Source organism: Alexandromys fortis, unplaced genomic scaffold (genome assembly GCF_014885135.2).
Source record: "Alexandromys fortis isolate MF-2015 unplaced genomic scaffold, M_Fortis_MF-2015_v1.1 scaffold_145, whole genome shotgun sequence".
Lineage (NCBI taxonomy): Eukaryota > Metazoa > Chordata > Mammalia > Rodentia > Cricetidae > Alexandromys > Alexandromys fortis.
Window position 1 is genome coordinate 898,899 of NW_026068049.1, and position 21,068 is coordinate 919,966.

Sequence of the window (21,068 nt, forward strand, 5' to 3'; positions counted from 1 at the left end):
AGCAAAGAATAGAGGTACTGGAGAGATAGCTTAGCAGTTAAGAGCATTGACTGCTCTTTCAGAGGACCCAGGTTAGAGTCTCAGCACCTACCTGGTGGCTCATAACCAACTGTAACCCCAGTTGCAGGTGATCCAGCACCCTCTCTGGCTCTCTCCGGCACCAGGCAAACAAGTGGTTCCCAGACAGACTTGCAGACAACACCACACACACACAAAATAGAACCACAAGGAATCAGCTCCCATACATCCACATCCCTGGTACACAACACACCCTTGGCTCCTTTCCTCTGGCTGTGTGAGCCTTCTACCTCCTCTAGCTCACAGAACTCAGGAGCTGCCCCCAGGCTTTTTCTCTTCTGTTTATTAAGGCTGGCACTTTGGATTTATTAACTGAACTAAACAATTTTCATTGTGATTGACAACTAGTTAGTTTTCAGTGAGACCAATCCTTGAAAAGAAAAAGACTAAATAATGCTCCACAGTTAGACAGCCTGTAGCCAAAAGACAAACATCTTACTACTAGTTAGTAGACAGGGAAGTGGCAGCAACAGAGGACTGAAACAGTAACATCAACAGGCTTAACTATGACGCCGCCGCAGCAAGGATTTGGAGTGAAATTCCTGCAGTATCAGGGAATTAAGTCTGGACTTGCTCATCTGAAAGGCCGCACACGACCAAGCATTGCATGCATACTGACTTCACTCATGTAGCATCTAAAGCCTAAAACTTTTAAAGCAATAGGATATACTGACAAATTTAAAACAATTCCCCTCATTTGGACTCCAGTTCCCTTTCTGAGGAAAAATTCATAAAGGGAAAAACTTCAGTCTCTCCATGCTGAATGTACTATTAGGAGTGGCCTCTCCCTGAGGTCTGAAATGAAGGAAAAGTGCACACTTATTCCAGAGTCACAGCCAACAATAACCTTTACATTCTGAACCCAGCTTAGGTAGATCGCTTGGGAAGATGTGTGCAAAAGTATTTAATACAAAGTACTGAATTTAGCTTTTCTTTTGCTCAACTTTCTTAAATGGTCTTAGGTCTATCAGAAATAAATATTAGGCAGAACCACCCCTAAGTTTCTGTTTTCCTTTTATAGAGCTGGTTTTATAACTCAGAGGTCAATTTCTGCTAAAAAAAAAAAAAAAATAGATAGTAAATATTTTCAGCTTCACAGTCCACATGGCTTGCTATAAATACTAGTTTTGGCCATGAAGCCTGAAGACAGCAATGAGTGGCAGATAAATGTGTGAGCATCACTGACGTCCAAGGAAACTTCATTTGCTGAGACAGGGTACATGACTATAGTCTGCTGCCTCATGCTACATGTCACCCGGTGTTTTACCTACTAACATATATTGTTTTGTTTAATAAATCCTATGAGATTAGCTTTAGAACATTTCTTTTTTATGGATATTAGGAAGAAAGGTCAAATAAGACTATGAAAGGGAAATTACTGTTAAATTTGTATAAAGGATACATGGGGTTCATTATATTATAATTTAAGGACTCTGAACATGTTCAAATTCACATTAAAAACTACGAGTAAATCAATTTAGTGCCACAGGAAAAAAATGAAATTTATCACCTTATCATAAAGTATATATTCAATATTTTAAATATAATTACTGTAACATAACACAAAGTCTGCTAACAAAAAGTCCATTAAACTATAATGAAAAACTGAAACATGTATACAAATATATAGACTCTTAAAGCATTCCACAATTTAAAATATAGGCAGGCTCACAAAACTCAGCTTCTAAATTAGTGTTTATCCCCATCTTAGCAATCACAAGTGTTGTTAATTTTCAGTTTTAGAACATATTTTAAAAGAAATAGATTATATTTACATATAAGTTTATTATTTTTCAAACAAAAGCATAAATTTTTATTTCTGTTTTAAATTCTAAGAACTCAATATTTATAGATGATCCATACAACTAAAGTTCTCAAGATCCTCAATAATTAAGACTGTAAAGATAAGCTGAAAGCACAGAGTCTGAGATGCTATGACATTAACGCTTTCAATGCTAATACTTTCTTTGAAGTATGTCTACTGAGAGACTATCAAATGCGATCAAACTTACCAAAACTGTGCTTTGAACTATTATTATCACACAGTAGAGTCAACCCGCTCTAAAGGCTATCAGTATACACATGAGGAAGGCATTTAAACTTTCCACAGAAATATTCTTTTAAACTCCCTGATCATTGCGATCATTGGGAACCATGGGAAAGAAGTAACATTGCCTCTTCCCATAGATACCGGTCTCCTGAACCACTAGGAAAGAACTCAGAGCTTACATGGTTCCCTAACTAATCTGCTTCCCCACCCAATAAAGATAAATTGTCTCATCCACTGCAAGCTGAGGATAGCTTCTGGGAAGAATTCTCAAACAAATGGGCAATTTCTCAAAGATTCAATACATGTGATTTTTTAATGCTTTGTGTTTCTCACAATAATCTGAAACGCAACGGTTCAAATATTACCAAAATTAAAAACTACTTTGAATTAGGTTCACCGACTTAGGACAACTAAGAAAAACTGCAACCTTCTCTGAAAATATTTTGACTACCCAAAAAAGGTGAGCTGGCGCCCAGTTTTCAGAGGCAGCGCACCAGTGCAGCACTCCGAGCCAATCCTGCCTGTCTCACTGTAGGTGTTTAAATGCTGAGAGCACTTTACTTCTGCTTAAATACAAATTACATGAAGCTAACATGTATGCATTTTATTTCCGTTTCCTTCTTCAACAGTAACCAGGGTAAAACAGCAACAGTAACACATGTGAAGACACACTCACAGCATGCTCTGCAGTTCCGCAGCAAAGCTTACAGCCTTCCCTGTGTTTCTTCCACTACTCGAAGTGGCAGTAGACATCGGGCTAGCTGCAGTATTATTCATCTAAAGGAAAAGAAAAAAATAAATAAAACTTACAAACATATTTAGCTATAAAAAGTACACAAGATACAAGCAATTCTAAACTACTTCAAAAAGTACAGAAATCTTCAAATTTCAGATAATTTCAGTTCTGTAGTAAATCCAACTGTCTTTTACTTAATGTCTTTATTCAGATGAAAAGTAGTACAGCAGGAGAAAAGTGCTTAGTCAGCTCTGGTATCAAAGAATCACCTATGTGACTGGTACACATTCAGTGTCTACACTGTAGTAAGTGCTAGAACAGAAATACTCATTAAACCACTTTGGCATCACTTGGTAGCTCTCCAGAGTGTTGCACAGCACCCAAAGTCCCATGAGCGATTCTTCAGGGAGTGTCCAGCACTCCCTGAACACATATTCCCCCATTTCACACAGACCAATAAAAAGTCACTTTGGGAGATGGGGAGTTGGCTGTAGCAATCGTGATTGCTTTGCGAGCATGAGGGCCTGAGCTCAGATCCCGGCACCCACATAAAAGCTGGCACAGCAACACACTCCTGTACCCGAGCCCTGAGGTAGAGAGAGGCAAGTGGATTCTGGATGGTCTTTGACCAGCCGGTGTAGCTGAAACAGGGAGCTCTGGGTTTTGAGGAATGACTTTGAGGACTGACCTATTCTGAATTACGATCTGCTGCTCTATTATCTAGCATGGCACAACATACCTAATCTCGCTGAACACTTAAGCATCTAGGATAGAATGTAGCATCTGCTTTGGATACTTTCAAATAGAAATACTGTTTTGATAATTAATTAATTAGTTAATTACTGTGAAGAAGTGACTGAGAAAGACAACCTGATATCAATCTCTGGCCTCCACATATGCCACACACACAAACAGGACACACATATGTGCGCACACACAGGAACACACATGAACACACACACTTACTTTAGGAATACCAAGTAAGAATTTAAAGATGTTCTTATAACTATAATACACAAAATGAGAAAACCACAGCATAATCTAGTTCTCATTTGAACCAAAGGCTAAATTATGGCAGAAAATCAATAGATCAGAAGTGGGCATTATATTTTATAATCTTATGAGCAAATAACTGGCTCAACTTAAAATGTGACATTTTTCCTATCAAATATATCAGGCTGATATATAATGAAAACTAGCCAATTCTAACGCATGTGTTTTTATTTATTGTACATGGCACTAAATTAAATAATAAACAAGAACTAGTTAAAAGAACATAAAAGTCAAAGTAAGTACTAATTACCATACGATAAATACAATAAATATTATTCCCTATGTTTATATAACCTGATAATACCATCATTTTTCCCTAAGGTGGGAATTAGAAATACTTTGCAGATTCTATGGAAGAACATCCGAATTTGAGAACACATGTTAAAGCAGTTGAGAGAAGTCCAGGAACCATCTAATTGTAAGACAGCCTCTAGAGTTGGTGATGCACAGAAGGGCTGGTCGTTGACACCACTGCAGAAGGCAAAGCCCAGGCAGAGAAAGAACTTTTCTAGGATGGAACATCTGGCCTGAAGAGACAGCCTAGAGGGTCACAAACTACATATTCATAGGAGACAGGCTTCCCACCAGTGGAGACATGCGGCCCAATCCTGTGCATCAGCTCTCAGGGGCCGATAGATGTTTTCCCATTCTGCACATCTCAAAGGCAGAGCATATTACCTCTTTGGGCTAGGAGTCACTGACTAGTTCCCCCCACACAGTTCCTGGCAAATCACACAATGTCTACACAGGGTGCTCCCTCCTGAGGCCCTCTTGCTGATCACCAGGCTCACAGTAATGGAAGAAAACATGCTTCACCTGATTTCTGTTGAAAGTGTGAGATGAAGTTAGAGTTGGGCATAAAGATCTGATTTCAATGTTTGGCTTCAGACGCAGACTGTCTGGGTTCAATCCCCAGCTCCGTTACTTTGTTAAGACTTTACAGAAGTTACTTTACTTCTCTCTGCTTCCATTATCTCGTCTATAAAATGTGAATAATAGCCCTGCTTTTTAAAGATTATTGTGACAATTAGATGAACTCATACAGAAAACAATTTGGAACAATCTTGATACAGTAAGTACACAATAAATGTTAGCTATTAAAAATAAAGATATTTAAAATACCCCATCTTGATCTGACAAAAGCTTTTATATCAATTTAGAGTACCTAACTTTAAAATCTCCTATCTTTCACCCTCCCTATATCCAGACGTACAGGAAGACAAGGTCCTCTTCTGCCCCTTTCTCTATACTACAGGCCCTCTGCTAACTCTTATCTCTCTCACTCTCAGGTCACTCTCCATGTGGCTGTCAAATTCATTTTCATAACATGCCCTTTTAATCTGACCAAATGTGTGGAAAATGATAAAAATCACCAAGGGGATCTAGACCAGGGGCACTCCTCAAGGACAGGGTCCATGAGGCTAAGCTAGAGAAAAAGCTACTGCACCCAGTGTCCAAGATGAGCAGCTTTTGAAAAGGCCACACAGCACAGGGCTCTAGGGCGAACAGCACCTTAGTTATGTCATAATGTGTGTAGAGATACTTAAATGTGATGATGTCTGAAATAGCCTGATATTCCTTTGGCCTATGCTGAAGGCTAGAACTAACTAAGGCACACAACATGAATACTCTAAAAGATAAAAACATTTCACTGAAACCGAAACTAATGCCCAAACACATTTAAAAAAAAAAAAAAGATCTAATGCTAAGAAAAGTTATCACTTTCCTTTAAGCCTAAATTTGCTCTGTTTTTCACAATAACTTTTGAAATGATTACTATTTTTCTACAAACAAAGTAAGGAAAGAAACTACCCACATTGCCTTGTTCTGTTTTGGCTCTGAGATACCCTCATTATTCCAAGTTGGCAATGAATTTGTTATGTAGACTCCCTGCCTCCACCTCCCATGTGCTGGGATTTCAGGCGCGTGCCATCAAACTCCAGCCTGAAACTTGGGTTAAAAAAATAATAATAATAATTACCCCACCAATCTATGAGAAAACAAGAACTACAGATTTCTACAACCAGAAAGAGAACACACAGCCTCCCTTTTTCAAGAACCACTTTAACACACCCCACACACCCAGTGTTTTTAGTGGTTCAAACACAAGGCCTGGAGAAATACTAACCTCAAGGATTGTGTATTAACCCCAACCTCCCAAATCAGGCCTGGAGTTGAGCAGTTTCAGATTTGATACACACAGCACTGTGTGGGGTTTATAGCCTAAAGTAAGTGAGGCACCGCTGAAGCGATCTGTCCCTTTCTTCAGTTCAAATCCAGCCACCCTGCTTTAACTTTCTAAAGAGGACAGATTTCATAGAGCGAATTTATACGAAGGGCCAAGCCCTAGGTTTGATGCCCAGCTTTCTTTCAGTTGTCTCCCACTAGAAATGGTTCCTATCAAGTGTATTTATTGGTAAGAGGTAAAGGGTTCCAATCCAAATTTATTACAACCACAACCAGTCTTCCACAGACAAGTTACTTAATTTCTAAATCAAACAGGTGAAGAACATTTTTCTTGACATGATGAGCTGATAGCTCATTAGACGCCAAAATAATTCTTTCCTGTACCCACATTTTGTTTGATTTAGATAATTACTTCTTTAGACATTAACTTCTTTACACATCAAAGTCCTATCATTCCAATGCTTTATTTCCTTTCTTCTAGACATAAAAAAGTCTGTTAAAAGCAGAAGCACTCAAGTCAATTTTCACTAATAAATACAGTTAACATGGAACTGAAACCCTACTGTAATCTTCTCAATGGGTTAATGTCCTGCAGTTGTTTCAGCTTCCACAGGGATGCAGCTGCTTGCCATATTTTACAAAATGAATTCAGATGTGCAGATTGAGTCCCAGATCATTTCAACATGCCAGCTCAAATGTGAACCCCAGTAAAAAGTTCATTTCTGATTAATACTGCGTTAACCTGATCACTAAACCATATTTCCATTCTGGAAAATCAAAATTTGTTTATTTCATCTAAACATACATGTGTGTGTATGTATATATGCACACAAACTTCCTTTACTTAGAAAGTACTGCTGCCAAACACAAAAAGTCCCAACTGTAGTAAAGGGTAAAGATAGATATCACAAAATGCTGTGGATATGTTACTGGGTATCCATTGAAAAACATGTTCTGTTAACAACATGACCAAAGAAGACATCCCATGAACAACATTTCATCATAGACCTCAAAGAACTGAGACTTATTATTAGTTTCTATATACTAGAAGTAATATCAAAATCTGGGCTATAAGTCTATCAAGCAACCAGCAATTAAGAAACATAATGGGAATGACTAGTTCTGCTTTATTACTGGTGAGGAACATTAAGTCAGATCCATGTGCTTACTCAAATATCTACAGAGTCTCAATCTTAATATTTCATAACCCCTAGACATCTAATATAAATAATTTTTTTAATTAGAATAGTTTTATAAAACCCCAAAAGCAGGAAAAATATAGGTAATTGGTTTAGTGTTAAAAAAAATCAAGTTCCATCATAATCTAAATTTCTACTGATATGAAAAATACCAAAAGATCAATCACTACAAACGCAAAAACTCAAAAAGTGTAAAAGTATCTATAAAATGTCTATAGCATGTAGAATAATAACACAAGTTTGCTAGCCATGGGCAAAACATAGCCATTCTTTTCCAGAATACAGCACGGGCAGCCTCTAGCCAGGCCCTGCTAGAGTCCGCTTTCCCATTTGAAACCCCATGAGCCAGGATTAGTTTCTTTCATTTCAGCATTCCAGCCACCCATACCTCACCCTTTAAGTTCTGCTCACAGCAGTCACATCCAACCTTCAGTCTGCAAACTACACACATCCCAGCAAAGCTACGAATGCAGCCCAGCTGGTTTATAGATGGCATCATACCACTATGTCAAAAGGTCGGATGTCTATGGCTTATGACACTCTAGGGCTTCTCTAGCCCGGTCCAAATTCTTCCAAATTCCTTTTACAAAAGAGTTCCAAAGGCCTACAAGTCACATGGTCAGATCGTCACAGCAAAAACCAATTTTCTCTATTTCTGTATTTCTTTCTTAATGCTATGGCAAATGCCTGATGAAAGCAACTAAAGAAAGGATTTATTTTGTCTCACAGTTAGAGAGGTCACAGTCAGGCATAATGGTGATAGTAGCTAGTCACACTGATCCACTATCAGGAAGCAGACACAGATGAATGCTGGGGTTCATGTGTTCTTTTTGGCTTTGAATTAAGTTTGGGACCCGATTCTATAGGCTGTGCTACCCACATTCAAATGGGTCTTCCCTCAGTTAAAGTTCTTTGGAAACACCCTCAGAAGCATTCCCATATGTCTTCTAGATGATTCTAAGTCCAGCCCCACTGACAATGAAGATCAACCACCACAACTGGTTAATACTATCTTAGTGAATGTGCATTACTTTCATTTCAAACTTCTGTCCCATACTGAATCCCTCCGTCAGCATCTCTGAAACAACACAGAAACAGAAACTCATCACTGATTGGTTTTCCCTCACTCTCCCCTATAAGAAGTAACATGCCTTCTATTCCCCTTCTTATCATAAAGGCACTGTCAAGGTCTTTTTAAAAGACTGAACGAGGGTGGTTCAGCACTTGGTTATTCATTCATAATTACTGGACACTGACTAAAAGCCAAATGGTCTTCTATGGCCTCAGGATATAATAATGACTAAACCAACAAGAAACCATTATAGGGTTAGGAGTAAACTCAGACAAAAACAATTTGTAGTGCTATAAAAAGCAAAGTAAACAAATGAATTTCATCTACAGGGTGACGATATATGATCTGAACAAAATGCAAGAGGCAGTGTTCAAGAACCTTCCCCTAAGACCACTGTGGCAGAGTGCAGTGAACAGAAAGGGAGATCTGTGTCATAAGGAGGATGCAATACTAGAAAGCCTTGAAGGCCAACAGAGGTTAATTTTTATTGAAGGAAAATACTAAGCTATTGGAGAACTTTGAACACAGAATTTTTTAAGGATAGCTGCAGAATGACCCAGGGAAGCAGAAGCCACTTAAGTTGTATAGACAAGAGATGTCAGTGCCTTTGATATCTGGAACAAGTGGAAATAAGAACATATTACAAATGTCGAGTTAACTTGCAGGTAGAGATGGCAATATAAGAAGAGCAAAGGTGACAGAAGCTTGACCTCAGAAATTAACAACACAACTATGCTATTATTTAATAAAAAGAGGAGGAGGCTTGGAAATGAGACCAACAGAAGCAAACAAACAAAAGTCCACACAACTCCAGTTAAGAATGTATTAGACAACAATCAGACACTTGGGGAGGAGCACCCACAAAGCTTTGTGAGAGATTCAGAAAGAAGGGACTGGTACAGGCTGACAGGGTCAAGTCTTATAAGGTAATGCCATGGTGAGGGGAGTTTCGTTGGTTTGGTCTGGCTTGCATTGGTTTGGTACAATGCCTTGTGTTCTGTCACAGGCTGGCCCTGACATTCCTGGGCAGTGGTGGCGCTCATCTTTAATTCCAGCACTCAGGAGGCAGAGACAAGTGGATCTCTGTGAGTTTGAGGCCAGCCTGGTCTACAAGAGCTAGTTCCAGGACAGGTTCCAAAAGCTAATAAGAAACACTGTCTCAAAAAACTAAAAAAGAAAAAAAAAGGAAGGAAGGAAAGAAGGAAGGAAGGAAGGAAGGAAGGAAGGAAGGAAGGAAGGAAGGAAGGAAGGAAGGAAGGAAGGAAGGAAGGAGAAAGAAATTCCTAGGTAGCTCAGGCTAGACTCAAACTTGCAATCCTGCTGCCTCAGTCTCTTGAGTAAAGAGAGTAAAGAACTCTATCATCACACCTGGCTGGACATGGGCTCTTTAAAGGACTAACCAATACACCAGAACCTATACTATAAGAATCAACTGAGGTCTCAGGTTCACTTCCTTCATCTTTCAGGAATGATTTGTGAGGAATGATCTCTCACAAAGGTATTATAAAGAATACAACGAAGCAGGGTGTGGTGGCACACGCCTTTAATCCCAGCACTCAGGAGACAGGCAGATCTCTGTGAGTTCAAGGCCCGTCTGGTCTACAAAGTGAGTTTCAGGACAGTTAGGGCTCTGTTACACAGTGAAAAATTGTCTCAGAAAAACAAAAATAAATAAATAAAAAACAATAAACCCACAATGCAATAAGGACTCAAAAATATACTTGAATTGAAAATAAAAAAAAATATTATAAAATGGAAAGGACTATCACTCAGCAACAGAATTCTTGCCTTAAATGCATAAGTCACGAGGCTCAATAAACTGCAATACAATACACGCACGCACACACACACCACACACACACACACACACACACAAAATAACAAAACATTTTCATTTCCTTGTTACCTAATGATAAGTTAACTTACAGACATCAGTGCTCTCTGCCACACAAACATGGGAGAATCTTACTATATTTTTTCCCTAGGTTCATATTAGCCTAAAATTCTATTCCATGTGCTTTAATGCCTATTATTGGCTTGTTCAAATTTTGTTATAAAAAATATTCTTTACTAAAAGTATACATAAAAAATGTACTGTAGACTACATCTAACAACACAGCCCAAAACACACAGCATCCATACTGGCAAATTCCATAGCAAACTCACTTTTTGACAATATTGTTTTTACAGAAAATTCAATGACTTTATGGGTTTTTCTTTAAGTATGTGGGAAATCATCACTTAACAATCCTAATAGTCATATAGCAGAAAACAAGGATTTTTTTAAATGAGTAGATATTTTTAAACATTACAATTCTCTTCTAGCCTACAATCATGTTTTATAAATACTCATCCTTATAAGAAATCTATTGTCATCTAATATTAAGCATATACAATTCACCAATGGTAATTTAATGATGTGGTTACAATACAGCCTGTGTGGCTAATGGTGATTTAATTCATGTATATGAAGAATTAATGGACTTGGGCTTTACTTGGTCTTTTACTGCAGTAACTCGGATTTTTTGTTGTTTTGTTGTTTTCCACAATCACCCTACCAGGCCAGTACTTTCCCACTACTGATGAAGAAACTAAAAATACTGGCTAAATGTCTCAGACCTAATTATTTTTTTCTTTTTAAATGTAAGGCTTTAGGCCAAAGAGCTTACTCAGTAGTTAAAAAAACACACGACTCTTCAGGGGACCCAAGTTTGGTTCCCAGAGCCCACATCAAAGGTTCAAAGATGCTGTAACTCTAGTCCTGGGAGAACCCAACGCCTCTGGCCTCTGCTGGTACCCACACAGATGTGTGTGTACATAGAGAATTAAAATAAATCTTTTTAAAAAGAAAAAAAAGGGGAGGCTTTGATCTCAAGTAGCTGATAACCTGATCTATGGAGGCATATATCTTAACAAAAAATTATCAATTTTAAAAATGCCTAGATTTTTCATTTGTAAAAGATGCCTATCTCCAGATACTCTAAAGTAATATGAAATTATCAGAGCTACAATCATTGCAGTCAGGGGCTGACACTGCCGTTAGTTATCTGAGAGTCTAGTAAATTAAATGCTACGTCCAGATAGTCTTTGTTTAAAGGAGACTGTAGGCCATGACTAACCAACAGGCCAACTGAACCGTGTAAACCGGTGGGAGGGGCCGAGAAGTGAGCAGACTTCAAACCACAGTTTGAAAATCACTAATTTCATCCAAATCCCTCATTTTTCAGGTGAGGAAACTGCAGCCCAGAGGGGTTTCTTGAACTGCCCAAGGACACACACCACTTTTTAGTGACACAAGCTTGGACTAAACCTGAGGTCCCCCTGACTTCTGGCCCAAAATCCTTTCTTCTATACAAGGAGGAACACACAAATTAAAGTGGGTCATAATTAACTCACAAGACCTTCACAAGGAATTGGTCACAGTGAACTTGGTTGTGAACTATCTGCCTATGCTCATGTCGGGTGTAGCAGGAAAGCACTGAGCTCTGGAGTTCAAACTCGGGCTCTGAGGGTTATCATGTGACCTTGGGCAACTCACGCCACCTCTCTCCCTCAGTTCCTCTAGAAAGGAAACTTACAAGCTTCCCTCCCAGGGTTCCTGAGATAATGGCTAAGCGAGGGTGCACAGAAAGTGTCACGGGAAACATGAGCATAAGCAAAGGCACGGCGCTTTACAAACACGTCAGGGTTTTAACATAAGCAAGCTCAAAGAGGGCAGCTCGTGAGTGTGACAGTCTGTTCAAGGCTAAAAGTGGGACTACAGAAGACACCCAAGGCTCAGTGGCATTAACATCAACATTTAAAACAGCAAACAGAACAGCTCATCCCCTCATTTAACATGAATTCAGTTAACACAGTAATGCAATGGCCGAATCCCTTCTCATAATGTAAGTGAAATATAAGCAAAATCACTGACATTCTAATACATGAAAAGCAGGTTTCCAATTGATTTACTATCTGACCTCACCAAAACACCCGCTCTCAACAGGAAAACAGGACGACTCGATCTCACTATTTTTATTATACCGGCATATTTGTAGCCCTTTACACCAAAAGGGACCAACAAGCGTATTACCCAAGAATTCTATACAAAGTAAAACATTTAAATCGCCAGTGGCTAAAGGGACCAAGTCACTCTCTGGCCTTATTCCAAATATCCTATGAGTGAAACAGCATGGACTTTGTCACTGTTTTCAGCAAGTGTATTTTGGAGACTGCAAAATTGCTTAATCCTTCCCAGACTAAGAGTTCTGACACGCTTAAAAAGTGTGGCCACATTAGCACAGTCCAAACTGGAATGCTTCTGACAGTACGAAAGGGGTTCTGGTAGGAAACATGCTGGGACGTGACTGTCCCAGAAAACTTAGGATAGTCTGTCCACTCGAGACCAGCTCAGTCTGACTTGCAAGTCATGAACTAGTCTCTGCAGATGATGTAACACAGGAGCTTTAAACTGTCATTCCAGAACCAAGGATTATCTCCAGCCTTGAGGCCAAGGGCAACGTTTTACAAATATCAGGCTGGAGTTCAGGGTGTACAGCTACCGTGAAGCTGCAACAGTTTCGTTTTGTTTTTGTTTCTCAGGGTTTATTTTCAAGGACTGGGTGTTTAGCCTAGTGGGAGGGCCAGGGTTCAATCCCCAGTACAAAAAAAGGAAGAAAGAGGGAGAAGGAAGAAGGAAGGGAGAGAGGAGAAAAAGGGAAAAAGGAGAGGGTTTTTATTTTCGAGATTTACAAATACTCAGTCAAAAAACTGGCATATATCAAAGAAAGTAATCTCACGACACATTGATCACCAAATTTCACTTTTCTCTTCTTCAAAAGTTTGAATATGGTTACTAAAATGACTTCTAAAATTGCTCAAAGATTGCCACCATAATTTATTAAACTGTCTTATTATACAAAAGGTTAAAAGGGGAAGCACCAGCTTTCAAAGATGGTAGGAAAAAAGCAAACGGCAGCAAGAGTTGCAAGCTTTCACGAAGAACTAACTCGGTGATAAAAGACAGTGGAAGCCAGCGCTGATTAAAGAAAACTCCAGCTAGTGTTCTCTTTCCAGCTACATCTGGCACTAGCTTTCGAACCAAGGAGTCAAAGGAGTGTTTTGCTTTAATTTGCCAAGCTGTAAATAAATACTAGCAGGCCCACGCTTTGAATGAAAGGCAATATTTGGACATAATTATGAATCCTTACAGCATAAATATTCCAAAAGCTGAGCTGACTTAAAACTCCACCAAATCAAAGACCGCAACAGCTCTCAACTTTGCAGACCTGGGCGATCCCATGCAACAACCACCGTGTGCGTGGGTGGCCACTTAAGTTGTAATCAATTTGCTACTCATCAGTGGCACCTGCCACGTTTCCATTGCTCAAGAGCCACCTGCACCTGATGGCTACCATGCTGGAAGTCCACAGTGTATAGCATTTTCAACGTGGCAGAGAGTTCCCCTAGGCAGGGCAGCCCTCAGGGTAGACCTACTGTACTTAAAGGCCCCCAGGGTGGGTGAGGGGATTTGAGGGGCCACGACTCACAACAGCATAACCCATTATGTTCTGGTTTCATCAAGTATTATCAAGAAACCCTTTAGTCGTCAAATTCTGTCTCTCTGGAACGCACAGAAATTCTAGCAGCTGTTTCAAGTAATCTTTTACCGGTGATCTGGGAGCCCCAGGTGTCTCCCAGATAAACATGTCCTCATTTCTTTCTGAGTTCCCACTAAACTCCAGGAACATGATGCTAATTTATCCGGGTATACAATAACGACACTGCTTCCGGGATCTTGTCTGAACGTCAAATTATATTTACTATCCTTATAACTCCATTCTCATTTGTCACACCAACTGTCCTGACTTTCCTAAGGGAAGGCAAGGTGACAATTTCTTAACATGAAACTCATAGGAAATCACAGCAGAGAATTCTGCTGGCGTTGATGTAAGCTTTAAGTACACAAATACTCTCTCATAAATCTGAGTTTGGAGCTAGGCTATTGTGATCCCCATCTACACCCCACAACACGTCCTAAATGATTTCCCCAGGGGTCCCAGAGGCGGGCGGTGACAGCAGCATCTCTGTGTCCTCTGGGTCTCTCCTGGCACGCTGAACTTCCACTAATGCTACCATGAAGCAGAGCTTTCCTTTTTGAAGGTCTCCCCACCCCAGCACAACCTGGGTGACGCGCGAAAGGTGCCTCTCCGCCCAGCCCAGGGCTCCCCTCGCCCCACGCCCACCGACGACGGGGAGGAGCCATGGCGCACCCCACACTCGGCGGCCTGCACCCAGCTGGGCCCGCAGCCCTGGGCCTGACCTCTGGCTGCCACGTCCCTGGCGTTCCCATGACCTCGCCCCACTCCCCGCCGCCCCCACGCGCCCCACAACCTCTGCTTAAGGACACGTGGAAGCACGTCTGCGCGTCCCGCGTGGAGAATGAGAGGGGACAGAGATGGCGCGGTGTCTGCGGCGGCGGCGGCCCCGGGACACGATGGGCAGGGGGCGGGGAATAGGGGGGACAGAAACTGTGGAAAGGGAAAAGGTGACTGGGCTAGGCTGGAGGGGGTGCAAGATGGCGAGAGCGCCACTATGAGGGGCGGGGGTGGCGGAGACTGAGGTAACTAGACAGACGCGCCAACCCAGGCGGGGAGAGCGCATGCGCAGCCGGCGAGGTGGCGCGCGCCGCTCCTGCTACTTCCGCCACACTCCGGGGGCGGGGCGTCGAGCTCCCGCCAAGGCGGAGGGAGCGGTGGCCTCTGAGCTGGAGTTGCTGTGCGGGTTGGGCTGAGGAACTGGGTATACCTGGTGCAGACACACTCTGAAAAGCCTGCCGGAGTGAGACTGTGGGTCTAGGATTTTTTAAGGAGTCGGTGTCTGCACTGGAAGTTTGTCCGTGCAAGCTTCTCTTCAGGGGTCCGGGTGATTAGAATCTTATCCTGTTTCGAATGACAAAGGGGCACAGAGTTCGGAAAGACCTGCACCTCGGAGAAGCACTGTGTGCTGACCCTGGGTTCCGGGACCTTGAAACACCAGCTTCATTCACCCAGCCTATGACAGCCTGTCTGCAAAGTTTCCCCCAGTTCGTTTCTACTAAAATTAATTATTTAATTAATTTGTTGCACGCATTTGTTGTTGATAACTTGCTATATCTGGGAGGCTTTATAAACAAGGCGTGGTCATTTTTCCTCTGGCACCACCGGTATTGAATTGAATATGTGACCTCTTCTCGCGGTTGATGGTCGCAGAAGCAATTCTTTAAAGCATCAAGACAGTGGGGTCTCCTGACTTTCATGGCGCTTTGTGAACTGTTGTTTATATTTTTAGCAGTTTTTTTCAGCCGTTTAAGAAAGAAAACATTATCCATACTCAAATCCTACCACTTCAAATATTACTTAATAAGTGTCCAGTGATTCACCTTTTCCTGGGCTTTTCAAGCTCTGCTGCTTCCGTTAACGTCTTGCTCAGGAATGTATGTGTTCTGAAGTGATCCTGTTTGCTTAGCGTCTTTAACAGAGCCATTCATTTAATTATCTCCTCTGTGGATTGCAGTCGGCTTGGGTCTAATTGCCAGACACTTCACTACTCGTCAAATACACTTGCCAAAGTCTATTTAGGATGTGGAGACTCAGCATGAAGTAAGTGTAAATCCAGGCTTACTCATCCTAGGCAGAGTGTACCAGTGTATGGGAAAGTAGCCAAAATTGTCATTACTTCTTTTAAAAAGTAAGATTCGGTTATATGCAGTAGGTGAAAAGACAGATTTTAGTATATGGCCAAGAAAATAAGAGATAGGGCTGGGCACAGAATTGGAAAAGTCAAGGTCAGTCTTGATTACGTAGTGATTTTAAGACCGTCCTGAGCTACCTCAGACCGTTCTTTAAAAACAAACAAGAAAAAAGAAAAAAAAAAAACCTGCTGTGAAAACAGGAGACAGAGTATCCAAAGAAATAAACTATAGGTGGATCACTTTAATTAAGATGTCACTGCACGGGCATTTTGCCTCCAAAGATAAAGACCAGATTTGACTTATAAACAAATTATAACTGTCAGGTCCAAAAAAAAAAATCAGGATAGATTCATGGTTCCTATCAGGTTACCAAAGCGCAGGCTGGCCTCCAGGCTCCCTCTGCCACAGCTCCTGAAGCTCTTTCTCCAGCTCCTGCCTCCTTCCCATCCCGTATAACCCCGCTGTTTCAGCCTTTTGCTCTCTGGCACCCCTCTCTCTTGGTCTCCCTTGCAAGCATTTCCTTGTCTTCCTCTCTTGCTTTCCACATCTCTCCTCCCATGGCCTTGTAGAGGCCATGTCCTCAGTTTATAAAGTAACAAAACTAAAACAACAAACTCTTGCTGAAATTAAAGCTTTGGAGACCACCAGGGGAAATAGAGCAGGAGACCAAGTGAAGTCACATCACCCCTATAACAAACAAAACACCCCTCTTCCCCCCATTTTGTTTTTTTGAGATTGAATTTCTCTGTGTAACAGAGCACCCTGGCTGTCCTGGAACCTGGAATTCTCTGTAGACCAGGCTGACCTCGAACTCAGAGATCTGACAGTCTCTGCCTCCCTAGCACAGGGATTAAAGGCGTGTGCCGTGTACCACCCTGACTGCAGATGCCCCATCTCTTGGTGTCAATAAAGGAAAATGAAGCTTGCTAGTGTCAACTTCCACAAGTCTCTGGCATGATCATCTTCAGACAAACTCACTAGAGCAAAGCATGCATTCCCAGGCCCCCTCCCTTCTTTGTGATGATTGCATTAAATGGCCAAAGACGCTTTTCTTATTTTATTTTATTTTTATTTATTTATTTTCGCTTTTTTCAAGACAGGGTTTCTCTGTGTAATAGTCCTAACTGTCCTGGAACTAGCTCTTGTAGACCAGGCTGGCTTTGAACCCACAGAGATCCAGGCTTTTATTTTAAAAGCTCTAAGTCTATGGAGGCTTTTGGAGGTGGTGCCTGCCTAGAAGTGGACCACTAAGGGTTTGTACCTGTCCTGGTTCTGGCCTGCGTTCTCAGCCTGTGAATGGTTCCAGCCTCAAATCCACTGCTCCCCACCATACCCCTGTGTCCTTCCTGCTGTGGCAGGCTGAAATCCCTCTTTCACTGAAAGCTTTCCTCCCTTAAGGAGATATTCTACAGATATTTTGATCACTGTGTCCCAGAATGTGCAGTCAACTGTCAACTGGCTACATAAGTCTTACTAAGGCTGTAGAAAGACAGAGATATTGCTGCGGAAGGCTCTAGCTCAGGAAAGCTGCCCACCTCAAGGCAGACTGGAGGCAGAGAGAGACAGAGAGAAAAGGAAATAGCACGTGAAAGGTGTTTCACATGACAAAGGAAAGCCCCCAGTAACACACCTCCAGGAACCTCCTTTCTCTGACTAGGCCCCATCTTCTAGTTCCCACAACCTCCCAATCATGCTATCAAATTATGAATTTGTCAGCAGATTGAACTGCCAATAAGGTAAGAATCTGCCCAATAAAATCACTTCCCCAAAGCCCCTGAGCCCACAGCTAAGCCTTCAACCGGAGTCTCCAGAAGACACTGCAGAGTCAAAGCGCGCGACACAGCTGTATTTCACTGTGTTTTTAAGGAAATACGAGGAAATTGAAGACTCTTTTTATTTAAAGTAAGGAAAGAACAAACCCAAAGTAAAATATTGGGGGGAGCATTAGTACTTGAAAATAAGACAGAGATCAAGTTGAGACCAATATATAGAATATCCAGTTCTGAAATGTATTTTGGCCAAAATATTTAGATATAAAATTGGATGCATTTTGTTGAATTATTAATAACTGATTTCCCTTTCTATTACATGTGAAAATGGAGCCAAAAATTAATTGGTGCCATGTGTGCGGCTTATGCAACCTGTCCTTCCTATTTCACACCCCAAAGCTGGTTGTAATAAACCTATTTTGACTAAGTAATGCTCGAGTCAATTGTTAAATAATGATCAAAGAATGTACAAACAGGCTTCATTTCTAGCATCCTACAGATATAGAGATATTTATGTTCTTTTTTTCTTTTTCTAGTGTCTTTTTTAAACAACCTCATTAACTCAGTCAGATATAGTGCAAAACAGATGGGCTCTGGTGCCACACATTGGCCACAGGATCCTGGTAGTGGTACTCAGTCTTTCTGAAAGCAAGCATCATCCTCTATACATCAGGGAAAGAACATCTGCAAAGTAGTGTTGTTATCAGGATTTAGACGGAAAAGTCCTGACCAATTGAAAATGCTCTGTAATGTGCGGTGGTTTTTATATTCCAGCTTTTAATGAGCTATCAGTAAAATTTTATAATTGTTATCTTGTCATGCATTAGACATGGGACTATAAAGAGAAACTTTATCTCAAGTACCAGGGTTTATTTCTGCTAATACAGTAAATGTATGTCCACTTGACAGTTTTTTTTTTGTTGTTGTTGTTGTTGTTCTGTTTTTTTTTTTCTCTAGATAGCACTGTACTGTGTGGTTCATGTTAACTTCAAATTCATGGTCCTCCCAGCTTGGCCTCCAAACTAGCCTGGCACTCATGATCCTTCTGCCTCAGTCAATCCCCAGCGTCTGGGTTGTGAGCATACACCACAAGGCCCTGCATTAATGAGACAAATATGTATTGAGGTTCCAGTAGTCACACAACGCATTCTTAGCACTAGAGTAAGATTTGCAACAGAGATCCTGCCTGTTGCTGCTGGAATTAGAAAAGTCAAAGACATTGGAACAATATATATTGTCAGCTGAGTTCTCCTTGAACTTTGGCCTCTAGGTCAAGATCCACCTTATCTGTAAGCCCTACGCCCAACCCAACAGTTCTTCACGTTTCTTAGGAGCCAGTGTTCTCCCCTATGGCACTGGACTCCACTTGACACTGAATTTGTGCAGTTTATGGATCAACTGCTAAGTATGTCCTCACTTCACAAACAACCACTCAGACATGACCATAACCCTATTCCTAGATTTCACCCTAATGTGTTTCCGTAGAGTTCTATATAGGCGCAGCAAACTGACTAAAGTTTGGAGATGATGGAAGGTTTTTTATTATTATTATTATTACAGAGACACAGCTCCATGTGAATTCTGTTCTGAGCAGCCCTCCCATTGCATGAGTATGAGTTGGTACCATGCCCCTTTCACCATTCTGCTCGAACCTCTACCCACACAGTCCTAAGCACTTATGCACTGCTAATTCTGAGTGTTTTGGTTATCTCTTAAAACAACAACTACTGGGATTCTAGCAACTCTGGTCTTTGAGGCTACCTGGCCACCTGCTGCTTGTATATTTCTGAATAATTTGCAGTTGGTTTCCTTTACAACTGTCAACTCTAATATTAAGTATTTCCGTTTCTGTGTACAAACTGTAGAAGATAGAAAATCAGGAAGTAGTCATGGAGAGCAGTGAATGTGGGGTGGAACAGAAAAAGATGTCAAGGCGGGCAGCCACTCCGCATCTCAATAGTTTCATTCCTCAACTGCACACAGCGGCATAAACTTTTACAAAAATGTCAGTATCGCACGGGAATGAATGCGAAGAGCCTCACACATTGCTGACACTTAATAAATGGTGGTTTTCATATTTGTCATTATTACTGCAGGGAAGATGACCCAAAACTCAGCCTTGAAAGTAAATCAAGGGTGAACAAACTAGGAAAAGATGATTTAAGCAGATGGGACAGCGTTAGGAAAGGTATGATTTATTAAAGGGAATCACAAGCTCAACATGATGGACCACAGAGTTTGCAAAGACATTTGTCAGGATCTTGGGCCTCACGGTCGGGAATGCAGGCTTTGTGTAGTTAGAAATTGGGAGTGTTGGAATTGTTTTTAAGGTGATGTCATGATTAGAAAGACGGAAGTCATGTGCAAGACAAGTTAGGAGAAACATTGGAAGAAGCTAATATATCAGTAAAGACAGAAAATGGGGAAGCGCTGAGTCAGTGAAGTGGGAAACAAAGTAACAGCAGAAATGGGAAGGAGGGGAAACTTTCTCAGACTTGATTCCTGACTGGTAATATGTGAAGATCAGGACTTTAGGAAAAGCACTTGCCAGATAGCTTTAAGGAATCCCTAGATATCACGTAGAAAGTCAGGCATGGTAGTGCATGCCTATAATCCCCATGTTCTCATGGTGAAGTGGGAAATGGAGACCAAATAATCCCTTGAAGCTCAAGGGCCACCTAGCATGCCATATGCAACTACAAAAGAAAAGAAAAGAATGGAGAACCTATTTCAAACAAGATAGAAAGCAAGGACGCACACTCAAGGTTATCTTCTGACCTACACACACACATTTGGACATCCTATACATCACAGACACATCACACACACACACACACACACACACACACATACACACACACAATCTCAATTCAACCAGGGAACTCACAGATGATTTCAAGATTTCTTCAATTACCAAATGGGTAGTAGTACCATTTATCAAGACAAGGAAGACAAGGAGTGACAGTTTTAGATGTGCCATGTTTTCAGGTAACTGCACACAATCCCAAATGGCTCTAACCAAAAACCAACTGGAATAACCAAGCAGAATAAATGCTGGAGGTTAACACTTAGAGCAAAGTCTAAACTAAAGTCTAAAGCTACAAGATTAAATTGATGCATGATTTTTCTACTTGTGATAGAAAACCGTGGCCGAGGTAACAACGATGAGAGAGTTTATTTGGGCTTATCGTTCCAGAGAAATAGAGTCCG

At 41.1% G+C, this 21,068-nt stretch overlaps 2 protein-coding genes across 7 annotated transcripts in view; one reads left to right on the plus strand and one right to left on the minus strand.

Annotated features, from left to right (window-relative positions):
- Supt3h (SPT3 homolog, SAGA and STAGA complex component) overlaps positions 1 to 14,983 on the minus strand; it is a 342,521-nt gene extending 327,538 nt beyond the window's left edge. The window contains exons 1-2 of one of the 2 annotated variants that reach the window (XM_050119373.1): positions 14,751 to 14,983; positions 2,805 to 2,905 (exon numbers count right to left, since the gene is read on the minus strand). In XM_050119373.1, the coding sequence (XP_049975330.1) occupies positions 2,805 to 2,905 (101 nt within the window). In that variant the 5' untranslated portion in view covers positions 14,751 to 14,983. Of the gene's footprint in view, positions 1 to 2,804; positions 2,906 to 14,750 lie in introns of those variants that run through there. The other variant, XM_050119375.1, reaches the window with a different exon arrangement.
- Positions 1 to 21,068, plus strand: part of Runx2 (RUNX family transcription factor 2) — a 308,143-nt gene that overhangs the window by 23,554 nt on the left and 263,521 nt on the right. The window lies entirely within an intron of this gene.